Here is a 21879-nt window from a genome sequence, read left to right as displayed (position 1 = left end):
TGGAGCAATGTATTTGGGCTTCAAACCATGGACATAATGGACGGATATCTTTGGAACACACAAAATGGATGACACAAACTGCTCAGACGATTAAGGACTAGACTGACATCCTAACTGACATATGCACAAGGTAAAAAAAAATCACATATGAATATGAACAAATTTGATGAACAATGGACTTTAATTTTGTTCTTAATGTGCTTTAACCCTTCTTTTCTTTGGATGCCACCACCTTGTTTTTGTTGTTTTATTCTCAAAACAAAAAAACAGCTCAAGCTAAATTAAATGAAGACGTAACCAAGACCAAACCAAGTCTAAACTAATTTTTTTTTTTTTTTTTTTGAAGATCGGTTGTGGACCACTTGGAGGCCCTGATTTGGCCCCTGGTCTGAGCTGCATTTATCCCCTGAGCCATAGATAAGATAAGATAATCCTTTATTGTTCACACATGGGGAAATTTCGGTGTTACAACGCAGTAGATACAGGGGGAAAGGACAGATTATAGGAAGTTTAAAAAAAAACACTCTCAATAGAAGAACTCTTATAAACAAAACAAAAAACTCTTATTAACAAAACTCCTCACATATCTTAATAGGGAATGGAGGAAAAAAATAAAAATAAAGTATATAAATAATAAAGTAAAAATAGCTAGCATAAGACTAAATAATACTAATGGTAAGTAAACGCTCTTATTTACATCAGTTATATGCACATGAATATGGCCTTAATTGCTTGTGAGTATGACAGTAATTGCACATGAATAGTAGACCTCTAATAAACTTTTCTCTTCTGCTTTGGCAAGTCACACTCAGGCACTGTAATAAACGTTCGTCATACATATGTTTAAGAACAAATAAGCACAATCAAAGCCAAAAAGAACACGCCTTGTGACGCTTCTGAACATCTGATGTCATAATTGTTTGTTAAATAGCACCAGGGAATTTAATCTTCTGAGAGGTCATTAAAGCGGATTAATAATTCAGACCTACTGCTTCATTTCGCTTGTTTACGTTTACATCATCCATCTACTGAGAGACAATTATGAGAGACAACACTGTAACTACAGTTCCTGGTTGAAAAAAGAAAACCCCAAACTCAAGAGCCTGGAATAACTTGAAGCAGCTGTAGTGTGTCATCTCATTGTTCAGACAGATAACACTGGACTTCAGTGGCACAACTATGTGGCTGCTTGTATTGAATTGGCTCTTCTTTTTGATGAGCCAAATTGCTTAGTGCCCTCGAGGCTGAGACACTGGTGCAGAACAAACTGCAGTCAGTGTTCATTCATGTGTTTCACTTTCATGAAGAGGAATTTCCACCGGGCGCCCCGACCTTGCCGTATCCATGATAGTTCACATTTTCATTCAATGGCTATTTACTATACCTGTAGACCATATATACCTTTACTATACAAAAGTGTGCTTTAATTGAGTGTGTAAAGTTCATTAAAAGTTGAAACAATTAAAATGGCCAATGTAATTTATTAATATACCAAATATACAATGACGGATGGCTTACATTTGGCTGCATCTTTAATTACTCTTTTAAATCAAAGCGATGTACACAAAAGGTCACTAAAAAACAACTGAAACATTTTCTGAAGACATAAGTGATAAAAAAAATAAAAAAAAACAGAATAAAGAAAACTACAACAAATCCGTGATTTTAAATACAAATAAGGCGAACCTGGAAGGCAAAGTATCTACACAAATATAATAATTATAATAATAATAAATTTAGTCAATTGTTGCTATATTGCAGGATTGTGATCGTGATGAGGCGTTGAGAGATTTCTTGTGTAGTTCTGTTGTCACACAGGAAATTATAAATTAGCTGTAAAAAAGGTAAACACAAGCTTTACAAGTTAAAACATATACTTATGACAAAACAATTACTTAATACAAACTAACACCAAAACTAGAAAATAAGGAGAACCACAAACATAATTTGAAATGATATGTTTGATACTTACCAAAGAAATCCTTCTTTAAACTCAGTGAATTTGTGCCGAACCATAAATGTTGCTAAAGCATCTGCTACCTGTGAAAAAATACACAAAAAACATGTTCATTCAACTTTGCAGTTTTTCCCACTCTTCCCAGGCCAGGGTTATGACAACAGAAAATCCTCATTTTAATGTAGTACTTTTTCAGGTGCGTCCTCATGCACAGCATGGCCACATTGAGGCAGGACCTGCATCTGAAACTTTCCTGTGGATGGAATAGAAATGCAGTTCATATTGTGATGCTTTTTTGTTAACACGCGGAGTAAAGGACCCACCTTGCATCTGTCCAATGGTAAGGTCTTTATCAAGTCTGTCTACACCTGTGAGAGAAAGGAAGGGGTAAAATGAATGCAGTTTATAAAGGCCTTGTATGAATGAAATGAGACAGGACTAACCCGCAAGCAGTAGCAGTTTTGGCACAGAGCAGGTGAGAAACAGAGCGGAGAGACCTCTGAACCAGCCCTCCCAGTATTTCTCTGTCTTTGACAAGTCCACACGCCAGGTGAACACACTTTCCTTCTTTACCTTGTGGAAAAGGTTAATAAAACAGCTGCTTCCTCCAGAACAAATATCAACTTAAAAGTCAAACAAATGCTCACTTCAGGGTCATCTTCCTTCATCCTTTTCTTACTCGATTCTTCAGCTGCTTCTGCCTCTTCATCCTCTTCAATAATACCTTCCCCGATGCTTCGTGACACGCCTGGACTGCTGCTGGTTTCTTCACATCTAAAAACAAGTCATTTTTTTGACAAAACGTTATTTTGACAGAGCCTGCTCATTATAACAATATTGACTTACTTACTTTTTGACCTGACCACCCATTGACACACGAGCAGATTCAAAATTTCGAATTTGTCCACTTTTGACACTGAAAATAAAAGTATGAACATATAAAATGTATTTAAAGATATGCAACTCACAGAATAATAATAAGATTTACCTCCATTCAATTGCATTTTCAAGAGATTTAAATGTCTTTGGACGACTTCTAAGAAAATTCTGCATGCTGTTTAAAGCATCCATGGCTGTGCCTGTGTGTACACATGTTTATTTCATATTTGATGCTGTTGCAAAAAATACTTTACACGGCACTTACCTTCTACAACATCAATAACGCACAGGCCAATCAGTGAAGGTATATGATTGGCTGATGCAGTGTGTACTGCAATAGCTCCTCCCATACTATGTCCAATGATCATAATGGGAGGTGGATTATCACCATAAAGTGACTCAACCACTTTACCAACGTCCCTTTTTAAAGAGCAGAAACAGAATGCATCAATGTTTGGTAGATAACTAAAACAAAAGCACACACACCACTCTTACTTGGCCATTGTGTCAGCCGAAAGATCATCAGGATCTTTTACTTTGGAGTCACCTACAACGCCAAGCAAAGAATGTGAAATTATTTATTTGATGTTAATTTAAAAACATACAACATACTGCTTTACCATGAGCTCTCAGGTCCATGGCCACCACCCTGCAGTCGATCCTGCTGCAAATAACAGCCTGCAAAATATGCCATTCATTAATTCTTTTAAGAAGCACTTTCAAAAGTAAGTTGCATGTTGTCCACTCTTACAGTGAAAACTGCCCAAGAAAGAGCCGAGTGCCCTCCTCCATGAAGCAGTAACAGCACTGGACCATGAGCACCGCTGCAGTAAATCCTGAAAATGTTCAAGGAAGTCAAGGCAAAAGTGAGTCATTCATCAGTCTAACTTCATTCTTATACGGAAACATTAACATTCAAGGATATATCTTTGCCATTCTCATTTTCCACTTCAACATCCTCCATAGTTTCAAAGTACTGGCTCCAGGAAAGTGGGGTGAAATCTCTCTTTCGACCAGGTCTGGTGAAACAAATGAAAACTAAATGATTAAAAGTGTTAAACCAAAATGCACAGAAAACATAACACTACATGTACTGTAGCACATCCAATTATACAGTTGAACACAAATCAATAGCCACTTATAGTTTGTTTGGTTAAACAGAAGCTGTGGAAATAAATTAACTGTATAAGACCATTGGTAGTTTCCTTGAAGAGTGTTTTAAATAATGGTAAAGTGCAGGTGTTTATAATCGGACTACTGCAATGAGTTATCCCCATTACATTGGCAAACTACGGAACTCACGACTCTTTGCCACATTTTGTTTTAAGCTTTAACACCAGCGGCTTCACTATCCGAAGAAGACGCCAAGCACAAATGCGCGGTGCCATTTCTAATTGCTGCGGCCAGTCCAGACAAACCCGATTAGGTTTCAAACTCACCCCATTTTCATTTTGGAGCCGCCGGACTGAGGACCACCGGGCATCGGGGGTCTGGAGGGTAACAGATTTAAATGCAGATGCCTCTCCATACTGGTGCCTCTGGGGCCGCTGTCAGTCGGTGTTTAACGTGGACCTCCTCCTCTTTCGCAGCATAAGATTGGGGTTCGACACCTGCGCCACGACTAGCAACGCATCCAGATTGAACCTGAAACCGAGCCTGAGCCGGAGAAGCTAATGTGGCTAACAGCTAGCGGTTGACTTCTTTTGCACCTGTAATGTTCTGCGGGTTTCGTGCTACACTGCCACCTAGCGGGTAAAACAACACGCACACGCGTCAAAACATGACATAAACATCCACAAGATGGCAGCAGTGGATTAAAACAATATATTCTCTATTCTCTTTAGTAGATGTCCATAGAAAAGGAAACAAAAAAAGCTCAAACAACCATGGTCAAGTGCAATGAAATAATTAACATCAACAACAAAAAGAAAAATAAATGGTTCTTAACACGCACGTTTAGTTTGGAATATTCCCTTTTCACGATAGAAGACTTTTGCGTACGATGTAAATGTCCTTGTTGTGAGGAAACCTCCGTGTTTATAGGAAGTACATTTAGTAAAATAAGTGTTTTAGTCTCACCACTTTCTCACCACACAGATGCTTATCCTTATGATATAGATTATACCTGTTCTGCTGGAGGTTTCATGCTTAGAACAGTGCAGATGGAGTACTTTGTTCTTTCATTAATTATAAACAGTTTTTCTCTATGTCACTTTTCTGGTGGAGGGTCTGCTAGATGTTTGTCTCCGTGGAGATGGTATTGCATTGCTTAGAATTTTCCACAGTAACGCATTAAACTTGACAATCTCCATGGAGAAAAGCAGGTGGCGCTACCAGGCAAAGTTACAGTCAGATCTGTGGAAGGACAACACATGGATCTATTCTAATATCGGGTCTGGATCATGGATCTATTCTAATATCGGGTCTGGATCATGGATCTATTCTAATATCGGGTCTGGATCATGGATCTATTCTAATATCGGGTCTGGATCATGGATCTATTCTAATATCGGGTCTGGATGATCGAGGAGAGTTGAAGTGTCCAATGAGGGCGTAGATAAAACGCCCAGCAGCCTCGTGCAGACCAATAGGCTTGAACCAGAAACTCCACCCATGATCGACACCGACCGGATCTGCGCAGGTCTCACTCCCGAACGCGCCTAGGAAGTTTTGTAGGTATTTTTCAGCATATATAATAAATAAATAAAATATAGATTTAATGTCATAATGTGGAACATCACAGGCAAAGAAGTAACATTTCCATGGAGACAATAAGTTGGGACCATCCACCAAAAAGTTACAGAGAGTTCTTTAAAGCATTTTTATTAAGTTAAGTTAAAATCTATTGTCCCTTCAAGACAAATTTGTCTAACGCACTTAGTGCTTGAATGAGAAGTCATAGTAAAATACAGAATAATTTTATACACATTAAAAAAACAGGACATTGAAGGGTAACATGGTGGGTGGAATGGGGTGGGCAGAGGGCACCCTAACTCCTTGCACTGGAAGGGTTGAGGAGGCTAGGGTAGTGGAACCACAGCTGAGGACCTCCCCACTACCCGAGGAGGGAAGTGCATTGTTCAGTTTCTTTTTCAAAATTAGTCTTTCTTGTAAACTCGACATATTGCTTCCTATCGAATTACAAATCAAGCAACAATGAAATACTTCCTGTGCTAATACATGCATAGACCAGCACAGAATGCTTTCTGGTCTACGCTGGTCTATGCTGGTCTATGCAGGTCTATGCTGGTCTACGCTGGTTGACCATGCTGATCTACCAGCAAGACCAGCACCAAAACACAACATATGCTGGTCTTACTGGTATATTGTGCTGGTCTTGCCATGCTGGTCTATGCTGCAGGGATGGATGGGCATATGGACATACAGATCGTGCCCCAGTAACCTCTGACTGATGTAACAGTAGATGTATTTATAGTAGCCTATTGGCATTTATTTGTGGAGTAATGTGACTTATCTTGTTCACAGCAGTGACGAAGGTTTCGAGGTATTTAAAGAGCAGAGGACACAGCAGTGATGGAAAATGCCTGCTCAGTTTCATTTTCACAAGCTGTCTGCTCAGTCAGGTCACTCAAACTGGTTCAGACCAGGGGTGCCAGTTGTTTACGGCTCGCACAAAGGACATTCTGACTGCATTCTTGGGATGAGTATTCATGAGATTACATGAGACGCACAGTGCAAGTGCAATATATTGTAAAATATTTGATTCAACAGAATATTTCTGAAAGAAGTGTTAATTTATGTTTGTGAGATAGTTTTCATCCACGTGACCAGACGTATCCTGTGGCAATGTTTGAGATTCACATAAGCCTCTGCCTCACACCTCCCCTACAAATACGTCGCCACACTCTTAACACGGTCAATGTTCTCCCTGTGAATTAGAACACATGCTTCAATGATTGGATGCAGATGGCTGTTGCATCCACCCACTTGTGCATGGTAAGGATTGGCTAAAAACATGGCTGTTCCTTTGGTCCGATGTTTCGTAACTTTATTGCTCTCTGGGGTTGGACAAAGCGGGAGGTTCCTGTTGGCGGGTGTGTTTTTGTAGGGTACTGGTACTAGCAATGTAGATGAAGTCCTGAGAAGTCTTCCCTGATTGGTCAAGAGCAGTATCCAATAGAAACAAGAGGAGTAGTGTCTTGTAAAGTTCATCCCAATCTATAGTATACAATTGTAATTTCTATCAACAATATAGAAAGGTAATTGTTTTCAGTCAGAATATAGTTTTTATCCTCAGGTTTTGTCTTGTTGACTGTGTGGATGCATATATTTCCTTGTCGCCAATTTCTGCAAAATAATTACCCTTTTGGGATCTAATAAAGTGTTGACGTTGTTGAGGTTGAAGTTCAATCAACATTATGTAATTGATCATCTGTGTTTTCTCATGACACACTTGCAGATCAACAAGAGCTCAAGTGACGGCTGCAGACCATCTACAGTGGTAAACATGAGATTCAATGACAGGTGCTCTCTCACTGCCTCAGTCATGTGCAAAGATGCCTATAAATTCAGCAGCCTCAGAACCATTGACTTAAAACCAGACGGCAACATCCAGGGAATAACTGATGGGACATACTTTTAATATTGGACATTTTTCCTCTTATCTGGATCATAATAATTATACTCTGGTAGGTCAAGTATCTTCATAACTCAGCTTATAGAATATATGGTGCAAATTTGACTGTAACATATCTATTTACTACAACCTGCAATGCTATACACTTAGGGAAAGGCTGACTAATTTCATAACATATTATAGATGGTGGTGTTACACTGTGACTGGACAATACAAACAAGTTTCTGGACAAAGCTGCAGCAGGGCAACTTTCTAGAAATACAAGAAAACTTGAAAAGCATATTTATTTTTGGAAATGAATGACCTCACTATTTTGCACTCAATGTATTTTAATCTGTCCTCTGTCACAAGTCTCGGTAAACTTCTGGAAAAGTAAAAGGATAAAGATTCTTCTACTGATACAAACAATTCAGAAGCAGAGATGGTTGGAAAAGAGCTTGTGCCGACTGCAACAACCAAGTTTTTTGGTGCAGGGACAGCTGCCTGCATAGCTGATCTCATCACCTTTCCCCTGGATACAGCCAAAGTCAGACTGCAGGTTAGAATCAAATTATCTCACTGTACATGTTAAAAAGGTTTGACTTGCTAAGATAAAATGTTGTACTTTAGCTCCAGGGAGAGAATGTGAAAGTAGAAGGGGCAAATGCAACAAGGTATCGGGGAGTGTTTGGCACCATTTCCACTATGGTCCGCACTGAGGGGCCCAGAAGTCTGTACAATGGACTCGTGGCAGGACTACAGAGGCAGATGAGCTTCGCTTCAGTCCGAATCGGCCTTTATGACTCCATGAAGCAGTTCTACACTCGAGGCACAGACAGTGAGTTGTTGAGCGACTGATTTACGACCATGTTTTCCTCTCTCTAAGTAACAATATGTCTCTAAAGGTGCAGGGATTGTGACCAGGCTCATGGCAGGCTGCACCACAGGGGCCATGGCTGTAGCATTTGCTCAACCGACTGATGTGGTGAAAGTGCGCTTCCAGGCTGAGGTCCGAATTGGAGACGGTGAGAGAAGATACAACAGCACAATAGATGCTTATAAGACTATTGCTCGAGATGAAGGCGTGAGAGGACTTTGGAAAGGTATATTGAAACTGGCATTGATACAGTGTAATAACAATGATCAAAATATAACAATCTTAATAATTGCTAACATGCATTTTTAGGATGGATGCCAAACATCACTCGTAACGCCATAGTGACCTGTGCAGAACTAGTGACTTACGACATGATCAAAGAGCTTATTCTGAAGTATGACCTCATGACAGGTACGCTAAAGACACAAGATTTCCAAGTTAAGTTTCAGATAGGCATTACATTTCATAATAAAAACCTAAATATTGGTCTTTCTCAATAGATAACCTGCCCTGCCACTTCACCGCTGCCTTCGGAGCAGGCTTTTTCACTACAGTGGTGGCTTCTCCTGTGGATGTGGTGAAGACACGCTTCATGAACTCAGCGACTGGACAGTACAGCAGTGCCATCAACTGTGCATTCATCATGTTAAAGAGTGAAGGACCCAAGGCTTTCTATAAAGGGTGAGGATGTGCCTGTACACTTACTGTATCTTTCATTCCAGTGCTATAACCTCTGTTTTTCTGACTAGGTTCATGCCATCTTTCCTTCGATTGGGCTCTTGGAATATTGTGATGTTTGTGACTTACGAACAAATCAAAAGAGGGATGACACGGGCACATCAGTACTGGGAATCTCCCTTCTGACACACAGACACCCGCTTTAGTTTCATTAATGCAACAGAACAACCTTCAGTGGAGCCTGGGTCCCGAAGTGACTAGTGATGAAAGAAAGTATATGGGACGTCCACAGCAGGTACCCGCAAACGTCCCAAATGGAGCACTGACTTTTTCAAGGACAGAAGCTCTCTGAATCAGGACGCAAACTTTGGGGGCCAAAGGGAAATCGCTCTTTTCAGGAACTTTTCAGGAACATTTTGTGATTCCAGTGACTATTGAGCACAAGGTAAACCAGACGGCTGGTTATTATAGAGATCTGTTTACAGGTAGAGCATATTAAACTTGAATATGTATTGTGTATATCATTATTTTCTTCATGTGCATTTTTATTGCTGGTCAATAAACACAAAATAAAAAAACATGATATGTGTGTCTCATCTCTTTGAGAAGTTGTGAATATGGATGACCAAAAGCTACCACTTTGTAACAACCCAATTGTTGCCTTTTGTTTGAGCTAGAACTAGTTTGCATAGTCCTCAGACAGAGAGAGCAACAGCTATCTACTCTGTATAAACACCCGCTCCTCACGGTCACTTTTGTCCAGCCTGTGAGAAGAGAATAAGCTGACAAAACATTATTTTAAACAGGGGCCCACTGTTACATAATCTAATTAAATCAAATATCTGGAATCCTGGAATTATCAAAAAAGGTTGATTTGATGTTTCAACGTGTCCTGCCAGGACTGCAAGGCCTATTATCTCCATTATAACTCTTTAACACAGTAAAGTGTTTTCCTGAACCCTTTCAAGCCCTTGCACACACGTTCTAGAGTGGCGCTTTCTAAGGGGGAAAGGACATGTGCATAAGGAGCTAATTTAGTGTACGTACATAGTGTTCCAGGATATTCAGGATGACTCAGCACGAGTTGACTCGGCTGTTCTCTCAGAACCCGACGATTACTATACAATAACAGCTGTTAAGTTCACGGTGCTAAATAAATACATTCTTTAATTTGAGTCAAATTACAAAGTTTGTTTAGCAATATTTTGGTTCAGTTAGTTTCTCTCATCACATCATAAACATAGATTTAACGTAATACAAAATATACATGTGTTAATTAAACTGTTGATAACAGTTCAAAGTAAGTGTTTTAAACTATACCGTAAAAAAGAAACGTGAAGCCGTCTGTAGAGGGGCGGGGCCTCCTCTGCCATGCACTGACGTCACCGCCCTTTATAAACACTATCTAAAGAATCTAGGGCCTTTGTTCCACCATTCTGCGGATCCGGTTACTAAAAACAGCTCCTTTTAGCCTTACCACCTCTGTGGAAACTTTGTTATATTTCTACAAACTACGGTAAGCATGTTTAAGGTTCACGCTCCTTCATTTGACTTCTTAATGCTTATAATACTTGTTTTACATTCCTAGATCTTTGGAGTATGAACTTAAGTCACAACAATTTTACAACGGTTTCTATGGAAAACAAAAGAACCGAAATTATAGCTGGGACAACATTTAGTCCGAGGGATGCATTTAGAGAAGCCTGATCTTAAGCATTTGTCCAAACAACTTTAAAGGTAAGTACTTAAATTGTGATTCAATCCAGTACATATCATTTCATGTTCTTTTATTGCTTCTACATACTTTCAGATTTGCAACAAGCCCTCCTGTCTTTGTCCCAATAAAATCGTCTTGTTCAAATCTTCAAAACGTTTGGAAAATGGTTGGGTTTAAGCCTGCAGATGTGCCTCCTACAGCAGCAGTAAAGTTTGTGGGTGCAGGAACTGCAGCCTGCATCGCTGACCTGCTCACATTCCCTTTGGATACGGCCAAAGTGCGGCTACAGGTGAATACTTTTAGTTGCCGTAATTGTTGTTTCAATCTAATCTTAATCGGTTTAAATGTCATGTGAGAGTAGTGTGACCGACGTGTTCTTTGCTGCTCAGATACAGGGAGAGGCTGGAAAAACAGCGGCCTGTAAGACCTCTGCTGTAAAGTATCGTGGAGTGCTTGGGACCATCACCACTATGGTCCGCACTGAGGGCCCCAGGAGCCTGTACAGTGGGCTGGTGGCAGGGCTGCAGAGGCAGATGAGTTTTGCTTCAGTTCGGATTGGTCTGTATGACAGTGTCAAACAGATCTACACTAAAGGCTCGGATCGTAAGTGCTGCTCTTGTGTGTGGTCCTGTTCATGTGACTCATCTTTGCTCACATGTCACGTGTTTCAGATGCAGGCATCGGCAGTCGTCTCATGGCAGGATGCACCACTGGAGCTCTGGCCGTGGCGGTTGCCCAACCAACTGATGTGGTCAAAGTGCGTTTCCAGGCCCAGGCTAGATCTTCTGGTAATGTGAAGCGCTACAGTAGCACTCTTAATGCCTACAGCACCATTGCCAAAGAGGAGGGCTTTGCTGGGTTGTGGAAAGGTAATTATTGAAGTATGTTTATCCTTAAGCAAGACATTGAACTCAAGGAAACTATATACAGTATTCTATGTCTTTTGCAGGTACGGCTCCAAACATTGCACGCAATGCAATTGTGAACTGCTCAGAGCTGGTGACCTATGACTTTATCAAGGATTTACTCCTTCACTCTACTCCAATGACTGGTAACTTGTGCCATAAGTCATACGACTTTATGGTTACCGTAAATGTTTAAAACATTTAAATAATACATCTCATTCCTCAGACACTCTGCCGTGTCACGTTGTCTCAGCCTTTGGAGCAGGCCTGGTCACAACCGTGATTGCCTCTCCAGTGGATGTGGTCAAAACAAGATACATGAACTCTGCCCTGGGCCAGTACGGCAGTGTGCTGAACTGTGCTGTCACCATGATGTCCAAAGAGGGTCCCCGGGCTTTTTACAAAGGGTCAGCACAGTTCAGATACTAAGATAACTGATTAACAAAATAGTTGATGGACATTTGTCTTTTTTCTTAAAGGTTTATGCCATCTTTCCTGCGTTTGGGCTCATGGAACATTGTGATGTTTGTGACCTACGAGCAGCTGAAACGAGCAATGATGACCGTGAATTTGAACTGCAAACCTTTGTGAATAAAGGATCTTATGCAAAACCAGATCTTTAATTCAAGCACAGGAATAAATGTTCAAAACATATCTAATGAAACTGCTTTAATGTCCTAATAACATGATGTGCATTATAATTTTAATAATGTAGCGCCTGTTTGATCAGAAGTTTGCTTTCAGCAGAAAGTTTCTCAGGGAAGTGGACGTTGAATGTAAAGATGAGGTCTCCTTTTTGTGAAGGGTTGTGAGGCAGCGGCATTCCCTCTCCAGGCACCACTTTTTTGTATGATGGGCTGATTTTATGAGAAATCAGGTTAAAGGTTATTTTAACACGTTTTGGCAATCACACTGATAACATTGGCGCTTACTGCACAATCTCATTGAAGGGAATGTTGATGAGTCTGCCATCCAGAGTCTCCACTTCCACAGAGAAACCAGTCAGTGCCTTTGGACAAAACATTCAAACATTAGCACACTAACAAAGCATCGCTGCAATCAATCTGCTTCTTTGATTGTTCTAACCATCTCCAGAGACACTACTGCATGGTAAATCAGATCATTGTCCAGTCTTTTGAACACCGCGTGAGGCTTCTGACGCACAATGAACACTATGTCTGCAGCTATGTTGTTAGGCCCCTAAAATCAAAAAGCCATGTTAGTATATATTATCACAATAGGGACACAGTTCTACAGTAAATTACAATAGGATTAATAGTGACTGGTGCCATCTACAGGACGCAAATGAGCCGTGTAACCATAATAGAGTATATCTGATTTAGAAAGTAGAAAAATATTGTTTTTGCTTTTCACTCTACATGTTTGTTAATATTAGTTTGCAGACTTAATGTTTCTGCTTTGTTGTTGTTGTAAAAGCTGTGCTAACATAGTTCTTATATCACTATACACTAATACTATTTTTAGGCAACAATCAGTGCAAGCCAATAAAACTCTCATCCAACAATATTTTCATACAAACTATAAACTATAAAACGGTGGTTACAAAATCAGCACCTGATCCCCCTCTTTAGGAAACGTTATTCGTGTGCCCTCTTTCCATCCAGGCTTCACAGTTGCTGTCAAAATCTTGTCTCTGATGCTGGACGTGCAGCCGTTGTCATTCATGACCTACAACAGCTTCATCATGTTAGACAGTGACAGGTTTGAGCTGGCTCAAAAGAATCATATTTACTTTGCGCGATATCTTGATTTTTTTGGTGCATCCATGGAAAAGGTCATCTAAGGACAAATGGAGGTCTCGTTCAATGGGATCATCCTTAATCTTTTCTTCCCCAAGAGTCAAGCCTCCAAACTGAAGAGGAAGGTCGCTTATATAAAAGTCTGATAAAAATATGATCATGCTTTAATAATGAATTAATCAGGCATATTTGCTCTCTGACATATACTGTGTGTTCATTACCTGAAAATGGGTTGTCACTCCCAAAAAACTCTTTGAATGTTTTTTCAGGATTGTTGTGGTAAGCATATTTTAAAGACCAAGCACCGCCTTTGGCAAATTCAGTAGGAATGCCACACTTTAAACCATCCTCTCCGAATTTATCATAGGTGGCCTTTTTACCAACTGTTCCAAAAAGAAGAGATTAGTCTATTTAATATAGATACATAGACAGTGACCCAGACAAACTGTATGCTCATTAGATTATTTGGTTAGAGCAGTGGTTTCCAAAAGTGGGCTCCACGGGGGCCTCAGACGCACTGCAGGGGCCCCCAACGGTTGTGTATAGACTTTTCAGGTGATGTCATCAACATTAGTCTGATGCTCAAATCAGAATTTAATTTGAGTTGTGTTTTTACACAATCTGACCATAAAGAACTGACTTCATTGAAACTACAACAGGCTGTTTTGTGCTGATAAACAAGTCTCTCTCAAATTAAATTACAGTCACAAGCTTGTCCCGACCAACTGTTTTTCAGAAAGGGCTGTGAATACGTACTGAATATACCGATCACAGAAAATGTGTATGATTTTTTTGTCTGTTAATGTGTGCATTATGTCATCGCAGTGTTGGTGGAACTATCCTAGAGCAGGTAGCAGTCCCTCAAGTAGAAAAGTGAAATATAACTCGTTAGTGCACCATATTACAAACTAAGCTTACGGTCACTTAAAACGTGGAAGGCTTCACCCAGTTGCCGAAACCTCTCATAGTTCCCTGGCTCTCTGTTGCTGGTCGGATGAAGCTTCAGTGCAAGGCGTCGATATCTAAATCATGTTACCGTTTACAAAATCAATTAATGCGTTAAAACAATTACAATCAAGACAAACTTACGCTTTTTTAATGTCTGCATCGGTCGCATTTCTGTTTATTTCTAAAATCTCGTAGTAGTCTCGTCCCATTGTCGAAAAATGTATGTAATTAACGCAGCTAAAAGTTTTGATAAGAAAACGATTTCGAGGGACACCAAACATTAGATGAACAAGCTGCAGTTTGCCTTGGTATCGGTTTCCTTGGTAACCGCTGATGTCGCGAGATTTACAGGCCCCGGTAGATGCCGCTGTTTGTGTGATGTACATGAGAGGGAGTGACCACTAGAGGGAGCACGCACACATGAGCGAGCTCACAATGAAAACTAAGTACGAGTGCACCATCTAGTGGTAACTCCCTTATAAACCCGTGGATCCAGTACATGGATCTATGATGGATCCAGTACATGGATCTATGATGGATCCAGTACATGGATCTATGATGGATCCAGTACATGGATCTATGATGGATCCAGTACAAGGATCTATGATGGATCCAGTAGTAGAACTGCGCCTGGTCTAAATGATCTGCAGAGATCACTGAGAGTTCGGGTGTTGAACAGACGTCTGCAGTGAAGTCGAACACTCGAGTTCAGATCTACGACCATCATTAAATGTCTGCTTTCGTTTTTACTTTACAACTTTAATGCTATATTTAATGTAGAATTAAATGTGCTCATTGTTTTTGACCCACATCAGCATTAGTGGATTTATATTGACATGTTTGCTCATGACCGGATCTGAGAGTATGACAGCTAAAAAACTTGACATCAGAATTTGACTCTTTTGAGCAGCAAAGATAAGTGCATTTATTCTTTCATTTTAAAACCATTTATAACAGAGGTTAATGCTATACAAACTTTCTTCCAAATATTCACACAAACAAATTGCACTGTTATCAGTATGACCAAACAGCCAGTTAGAAGTGTTTTGGTAATGGCAATCCAACGTAGATGGATATTAAAGTCAATTTAGTAAGTCTCCTTTAGAGAAAACAGATGAACAGTCATAAAAAGAGCAATTCAATTGGTAAAAATAAATATTGCAATAGTGGATTAAACAAAAACCGTTACTAACAAAAATCAATGAGAACAAGTAAAAACAAGCAAAAACAAAGTGTTCCCAAACAAGACTATTAACCCAAAGCAGAAAATCATCTATGTTTACCCTTCACAAGGCATTTGTTCAAATCTACGATGGATATTTCAGGATTTATGAACATGTACACAATGAGCTGAAACTGCAAATCTAATTCATATTAAACCTATAATAGCGGTTGGTTTCTCATAAATTCATGAACAATATCAAATAAAAACAAAGTAGAAAATGGAAGCCAAAGTAAAATGAATGAATCACTCAGTTGTCAGTGGACGGGAGGATGACATGAGATAGCGGCGAAAGCTTTGTCCTTGTGGTCATTATCATTTGTGCCAACAGTACACTAAATCCAAGTGTTTGTGGAATTTAGTGTTACTTATTTCAATGGCAGCTTTTTCTTTTGGTGGAAGGTGGGAATGGTCAGAAACCATCATGATTAAGATTTATTTGAAGTTGCATAACCAGTTTGTAAACACTGAAACCAAAAAAAGCTTAAAATTAGAGCTTTGTCCACATCTACAAACACCTTTGATGACAATAAAACATACAAGTGTTTGATGCGTGTAAAATGATATGAAAAAAAACATTTCCTGACATTTCTTAATATCTTTGGATACTCTCACTCATTTATATCACAACCAGACCAAGCACCACCTGTGATTACAGTTTTCCTTTTCCAGTGCAAATATTCAATTTATAAGTGACTTGTGACTTTCAGAAACCTGTTGAGAATGATTTGCACAACAGCATAACTGATGTAGTGTTCATGTCCAGGAGAGGTTTATGATATACATTTACTGTACAGGTTTAACAGAGCTCTAGTTTGTAAGTACATTAGCAAGAGCAGCTCCCTTCACTGCTGGGCTGTTCCGGAGGCTTCTCCAGTTTTATGTCGATCACTGAGGGGGGTTAAGTCAAGGAGAAACACATTTTCATTATTTAAACAGATTTACAATCAAAGTCACATCACGCCATAATGAATCAGTGTGTTTGAGAAGGATACTGTCCTCTCTACTCTTGTCCTGTGTGGCATCCATCCCAGGAAGCGCAGCTGCCACTCGACGGAAAAGCTGTGCGCATGAGAATTTGGTTATTACAAGTGTCACAAAATGACAAACACATACAATATTTACTTGGGCTTATTGAAAGTCACTCAAAGCTCACACCAAAGAAAACATCCAACATTTCAACACGTCTAAACTTAAAGGGCCACTTTAGCATTGATAAAAATGCCATTTATGCAGACTTGTAGCAGGTGAGCTTGTAGCCATTGGGTGATTAATGTTTTCAAGTGAATTTTGGGATGGGAAATGGTTTATCAACCCCGCAGCACTAAAGAAGCAACATGTTCAAATTGATGGCTGCATGCAGACTTCACAGCAACAAACTGGTTACTGATCTAAAAGAAAACATGTTTGCAAACCCTTACCCACCTCTAGGCCTGATGTGAAAACTGTTGGATTATTATGACCAACTCTACACTTAATTAGGGTGGAGAGAGCTTGAAAAACACATCCACATGTCACTAATGAAAGTGCAGACATGCGCGTGTGAAATAGAAGCCACCAGAAGAGCATGAGCTACACAGACACAGACAAGGTGCATAAGCTCTACCTGTTTGACATTGTAGCCTGTCTTTGCACTTGTCTCAATAAACAGAACATTCATCTCTTTTGCTCTCTGCTCTCCCTCCTCTGTGGTTATCTGTCTGCGAGGGGCCACAAACACACAACCACACACACCCAACCACACACATACAGACAACAGGGGGAGAAAAATATCGATTGGGATTAAGTTGAAATATAAAAACAAGCCGTGCCCCTTCCTGCAGCTATTGCCATCTTTGCTGTAAGCCAAAGCAACCACTTAGGACTTGTATAGAGAGGATTCAATGTAACAGTCAAAGACCCCCATTAGTGGTTGGTGTTAATGTTTGGATAGTGAGCCTAGATAGCAGCATGTACAGGTCCAGAGCACGGCTTTCACATTTCTTACCTGCTTTACATTGTAGCCTGCTTTCGCACTAGTCTCAATAAACATTACATTTAGTTCTTTGGCTTTCCGCTCACCCTCTTCAATAGATACTTGCCTGTAGTAGATAAATGGGATTAGGAGTTACAAAAGGACAAACGCACAACAAATCGACTCAATAAAAACTAAAAAGGAGTGTTGATATCCACAAAGATCAGAGCTTGGCGTCTCTGATCTGACTCTGCCCCAAAGAAAAGGGGAGCACCCCGGTATCGACGGTCCAGCAGTTAAACAAAATCAATGACTTCATTTGTATGCAAGTCAAAGTACATGGTCCAACAGCAGAGATGCAGTGGGCAGAGAACAGATTACCTTTTGTCTGCGAGGTCCGTTTTGTTTCCAACCAACATGATGATGACGTCACCTCCTCTCTCCGTTCGCACATCGTCAATCCACTTTGTTGTTTGCTGGAAGGAGTTGACATCTGGCACAGAAGGAGGGAACAGGAAATATGAGTTACAACTGGTCAACTACTTCTGCAAGGAAATAGATACAAGGACAGTGATTTTATTGCATTTTCAAAACTTTTTAATCATTTTATTAAATATATCCGACTTGATATGCCTTCTAGGGAAGGAATTACTTAAAATATGTTAAAATATACTTACTTGTGATGTCATAAACAACAACAGCAGCAGCAGAGTCTCGAATGTAACTTGGGATGAGACTGCGAAAGCGTTCCTGACCTGCTGTGTCCCACAACTGCAACCTTATCTGTGAGGCGGGAAGGAGATGGCAGGAAGAAGTAAAGGAAAAGGAAAAAATAAAACACAAAAACAAAAAGGATGACAAAAAAGTACAGAATAACAATTAAAAAAAGAAGAGAAATCAGGTAAAAACAATGAGAAAAATGTAAATCAAAAGTATATGATGGAGAATAGAGCAAAGAGGAGTTGAACAAAGCACAGACAAGGCAGAGTGAAGCGCATGCAGGTAGGGAAGGACCACCAGAAAGAACAAGCTGTCTGGGCCTGGGGGAAGAATAAAAACATCACCCTTCACTTGTCACAACCCACCACTCCTGATCAAGTAAAGCGTCCCAGGTCATTTGAGAAGATGAGAACAGACATGACGGAGAAGTGATAGAGGGGAAGGAAGAAGAGGAAGAAATCTGTGTTGAGGGAAAAAAAACAAACAGCAAAAGGGATGGTGCTCTGCAGACCACACCATTTCACTCACGCTTTGCACAGGGTGCTTGTGATCAAATAACAAGAACTTTTAATTTGACTGAAAAAAGGTGATATTCAGGCAACACAACAGCACCAATAGTGAAGCAGACGAGGCCCCATTACAGTATGCACGTGGCCTTTGATAGTACTGCAGTCTATACAAGAGAATAAGACTACGCTGGATAACCAAATAGGACTTACTGTTCGGTCTTCAAGATACATGGTTTTTGACAGGAAGTCTATTCCTATTGTGGCCTGTAAAAAGACATTTAAAAAGATTAACCCTTTAGAATAATAAATGTTTGTACAATTTGTATCAAGTCTCTTACTTGATAAGTGTTGTCGAAGCTGTCATACATGAACCTGGTGATAAGTGACGTTTTCCCCACTGTATAAAAGAAAATAATGCATGTTATCTTCACTTCATCAATAACTAACATAGCAGATAAAACTAACTTGAAACAGAATCAAACTAGAGCTGTAGTCTAAAGACATACCTTGCGCAACAACGTCTATATAACCAGAGACACACTAGTAAACAGCATCTTCATTAGTGAAAATAATACATTAGATTCAATTAATTTGATCAGTGAGATTAAATTGTCCAGTGACTCCTGAAACTCACACATTCACCATTCTGCTGTGGTCAATGTAATGCCAATAAAATAATTAGCCAAATAATAAAACATTTGGTTGACTCAGACAACGCTGACGATTAATCAACTAACCAACAACAAAGTAAATCAAACATGACTACAAAAAAAAATACAATTCAGCACAGCCCAGAAAAAAAAAAAATCAGAGACAGCTTTAATTTGTGAATACTTGAGTTCTCAGACCAAATCTGTGCATTGAAAATGACGGTTGGATGTGTCTTGTTTTTGTGTCCAGATGACTACAACGTAACATTTATTTCTACAACATATTTTAATTAATAATTCCAAGACTCCTCAAGTAATCCATCAGTGCATTTGAATGTCTCGGTATATAAGGCCACAACACCACAGTTGGAAGCTTCATTCACATTCAAATCAGTGGCTGTGACGTGGAAGTAAATCTCAGCGCAACATTTGTGGACTTTAAACCGAGATTGACAGCGCCACATACAATCTGACGTTACAATGTGTAGCCTACAAACTAATCTTGATTATTTTCCGAGTGAATCTGTACCAAAGGCGAAATTTAACAATGGTCGATACAGTCATAACTTTAATATGTGCCTATGTTTGCATCGAATATTATGAGAGTACAATGGTGCCACCGCCCATGGAAAGGTCTTAACGTTGTGTCTCAATCAGTACGACTATGCGAATATAATACACATATTAGCAACTTTGACATAAAACTACACACAACCAGAGCCACAATCTAAAAAAAAAAAAACTAGATTTCGCAACACTTCATAGTACCAAGTTGTTTGACATTACGCGAGCTAGTGTTAGCAGCTAACCAGATAAACACCCATAAGAGGCTTAAAAACACTCCATGTAATGCGGATAAAACATGGTCAGATAATTGTAATTGTACATTCTCACTTACCACTCTGTTCTCCAAGAAAGACGAGTTTGAATTTTCTGAGAGGATTCCCGAAGTCCCCGGCCGCAGACATGGCTCCGATGACACTCTGAGCAGCTTTAGCCGCTAACGCTAGCGCACAGCTGTTATCAGGCGTCAAAAAGGCTCGATATCCTGTGCGGTTCAAGTTAAACTCCCCCTAAACGAGTGTCCGACAGGGGGTCCTATCTGGAGAGTGTCGCTGTGGTGTTTTCTTTGACTTTGGGACCACACACTGGCAGAGACAGCGGAGCTTTACAGCGATAATGCCGACATTGGAGCTTACCGGAACTAAAAGTTAAAGTTAGCTCAGTTTGCCACGTACCAAAAACTGAAAGGGCGCCCCCTGCTGGATTTAAACTTCCACACGGAGCAGCGCCGTGGGTATGTCACGGGGAGACGAATATACAGGCTCATAGATCAACATCACAGTTTTACAGAGCATGACTAGTAAGAAAGGCTAAAAAGAAAGAACAACAAATAGCTAGAACGTGGAAATAAAAGCACTTCGTGTAGTGTTATCATTTTGCCACAAGAGGGCGCGCTAACTCCACTGAGACGCTATTTGTTTACTGTAAAATACAATTGGGAGGTGAGCTGAATGAAACTGTGGTACTCCTAATAATGCAGAATAGTTTTGAATCTGTGGAGAGGGACAGCTCGAATATGAACATGCACCAATAAAGTACAACTCCAGGTATGGTTTTGATAAAGAGACATTTGCCATAAGTTTGAATAACGTGGCATGAGGTTAGTGACCTTTTTGGCCCCATACCTCTTCATAGCCAACCTGGTAGATGTACCGCCCAAAGCCAATGTGGATCTGTTTCTGTTAAGAGCCCAAACTGTTTTCATTTATAAAATAATTAAAGATGCAGGCAACGATATAAAATTGCCTTTGCAGACAATGGAAGAACTAGAAACGTCTCCTGGACCGGTGCTTGTCTCACGTGTGTCAGTCTGTGTGATCAATTTCATCATGAAAATGTTTTATTTATTTTTTTATCAATTGTCAACATGTTGTAGATTAGTTTAAATCATACCATTTTCAACAAGAAATCATTTGGCCCCAAAAGCAAAGCTGAAACGCTACACATGACTCTTAACACTTTGCTGTGTCTGCCCTATATAAAGCACAGAGTTTTCACTCCGGCCATAACCTTGTGCTTTTATGGCCACTGCCTGTTGATCACTGGAGTGTTAGTAATCGCAGAAAACTGTGTTGTGGCAGGTGTTACATCACTGTGAACATGACTGATATGACTATATAATGTCACATGCAGCTGTACTTTTTTGGAAATCCATTGAAACAACCCCTTCAGTAATAGCCTTTATGACCCTGAGAGGATTAATGGTGATAGAATGCTAAAGTGTACCTGATGATTACATTTGACAGTATTTCAAAAATGCACAATGTACCAATACATAGAGAGGAAGGTGATGCCTGCTTCAGGGATGGCTTGTGGCAGTTGGGAATGGTGGGTCGGTTTGCAACTCTCTGTTCACTAGCCCCTCCTGGCACCACTTCACAGCAGGTTGTGTCTTATAAACTGCTCCACAGTGGTTCCCGATGTATATGTGTTTATATATATGTATATATATGCTCCAATCAGA

At 39.9% G+C, this 21879-nt stretch overlaps 5 protein-coding genes across 11 annotated transcripts; 2 read left to right on the top strand and 3 right to left on the bottom strand.

Moving 5' to 3' along the window:
• Positions 1–1618: 1618 nt before the first annotated feature.
• On the bottom strand, positions 1619–4539 carry ppme1 (protein phosphatase methylesterase 1). 3 transcript variants are annotated; one of them, XM_072446410.1, is made up of 14 exons: positions 4276–4535; positions 3762–3855; positions 3588–3680; positions 3457–3514; positions 3332–3383; positions 3102–3256; positions 2946–3036; positions 2808–2873; positions 2605–2731; positions 2401–2530; positions 2281–2325; positions 2146–2210; positions 1973–2040; positions 1619–1833 (listed from the first exon to the last, which is right to left on the bottom strand). In XM_072446410.1, the coding sequence occupies exons 1-14, from the start codon at positions 4362–4364 to the stop codon at positions 1830–1832; spliced, it is 1137 nt and encodes a 378-aa protein (XP_072302511.1). In that variant the 5' UTR covers positions 4365–4535; the 3' UTR covers positions 1619–1829. The 3 variants fall into 3 exon arrangements, with proteins under 3 accessions (XP_072302511.1, XP_072302513.1, XP_072302512.1); XM_072446412.1 differs by lacking the exons at positions 1619–1833; positions 1973–2040 and having other exon boundaries at positions 2119–2210; positions 3588–3682; positions 3764–3855; XM_072446411.1 differs by lacking the exons at positions 1619–1833; positions 1973–2040 and having other exon boundaries at positions 2161–2325; positions 3588–3682; positions 3764–3855; positions 4276–4539.
• Positions 4540–7371: 2832 nt separating this feature from the next.
• Positions 7372–9224, top strand: LOC140360927 (dicarboxylate carrier UCP2-like). Of its 2 annotated transcripts, XM_072446409.1 has the most exons (7): positions 7376–7485; positions 7785–7971; positions 8043–8250; positions 8318–8515; positions 8599–8700; positions 8790–8970; positions 9039–9224. In XM_072446409.1, exons 2-7 carry the CDS (start codon positions 7855–7857, stop codon positions 9151–9153), a joined length of 921 nt encoding a protein of 306 aa, XP_072302510.1. In that variant the 5' UTR covers positions 7376–7485; positions 7785–7854; the 3' UTR covers positions 9154–9224. The 2 variants fall into 2 exon arrangements, with proteins under 2 accessions (XP_072302509.1, XP_072302510.1); XM_072446408.1 differs by having other exon boundaries at positions 7372–7971.
• A 1311-nt stretch (positions 9225–10535) lies between these two features.
• On the top strand, positions 10536–12200 carry ucp2 (uncoupling protein 2). Of its 2 annotated transcripts, none has more exons than XM_072446407.1 (7): positions 10536–10704; positions 10778–10973; positions 11080–11287; positions 11356–11553; positions 11634–11735; positions 11816–11996; positions 12069–12200. In XM_072446407.1, the coding sequence occupies exons 2-7, from the start codon at positions 10848–10850 to the stop codon at positions 12178–12180; spliced, it is 927 nt and encodes a 308-aa protein (XP_072302508.1). In that variant the 5' UTR covers positions 10536–10704; positions 10778–10847; the 3' UTR covers positions 12181–12200. The 2 variants fall into 2 exon arrangements, with proteins under 2 accessions (XP_072302508.1, XP_072302507.1); XM_072446406.1 differs by having other exon boundaries at positions 11074–11287.
• A 40-nt stretch (positions 12201–12240) lies between these two features.
• Positions 12241–14638, bottom strand: dnajb13 (DnaJ heat shock protein family (Hsp40) member B13). Its single transcript, XM_072446405.1, has 8 exons — positions 14439–14638; positions 14268–14371; positions 13571–13732; positions 13343–13491; positions 13165–13278; positions 12676–12789; positions 12522–12598; positions 12241–12446 (listed from the first exon to the last, which is right to left on the bottom strand). Exons 1-8 carry the CDS (start codon positions 14576–14578, stop codon positions 12293–12295), a joined length of 1014 nt encoding a protein of 337 aa, XP_072302506.1. The 5' UTR covers positions 14579–14638; the 3' UTR covers positions 12241–12292.
• A 559-nt stretch (positions 14639–15197) lies between these two features.
• Positions 15198–20561, bottom strand: LOC140360924 (ras-related protein Rab-6A). 3 transcript variants are annotated; one of them, XR_011926944.1, is made up of 9 exons: positions 20251–20560; positions 19041–19099; positions 18913–18966; positions 18151–18256; positions 17855–17966; positions 17507–17600; positions 17126–17219; positions 16515–16581; positions 15198–16410 (listed from the first exon to the last, which is right to left on the bottom strand). XR_011926944.1 is itself a non-coding variant. In XM_072446404.1 (8 exons), exons 1-8 carry the CDS (start codon positions 20318–20320, stop codon positions 16346–16348), a joined length of 627 nt encoding a protein of 208 aa, XP_072302505.1. In that variant the 5' UTR covers positions 20321–20561; the 3' UTR covers positions 15198–16345. The 3 variants fall into 3 exon arrangements, 2 of the variants coding, with proteins under 2 accessions (XP_072302505.1, XP_072302504.1); XM_072446404.1 differs by lacking the exon at positions 17507–17600 and having other exon boundaries at positions 20251–20561; XM_072446403.1 differs by lacking the exon at positions 17126–17219 and having other exon boundaries at positions 20251–20558.
• Between the last annotated feature and the right edge of the window lie 1318 nt (positions 20562–21879).

Source organism: Eucyclogobius newberryi, unplaced genomic scaffold (assembly GCF_026437365.1).
Source record: "Eucyclogobius newberryi isolate DKJ021-1_F unplaced genomic scaffold, fEucNew1.0.hap1 SCAF_15, whole genome shotgun sequence".
Taxonomy (NCBI): domain Eukaryota; kingdom Metazoa; phylum Chordata; class Actinopteri; order Gobiiformes; family Gobiidae; genus Eucyclogobius; species Eucyclogobius newberryi.
The sequence above is the reverse complement of the archived record's forward strand: the minus strand, read 5'-3'. Positions and strand labels throughout refer to the sequence as shown.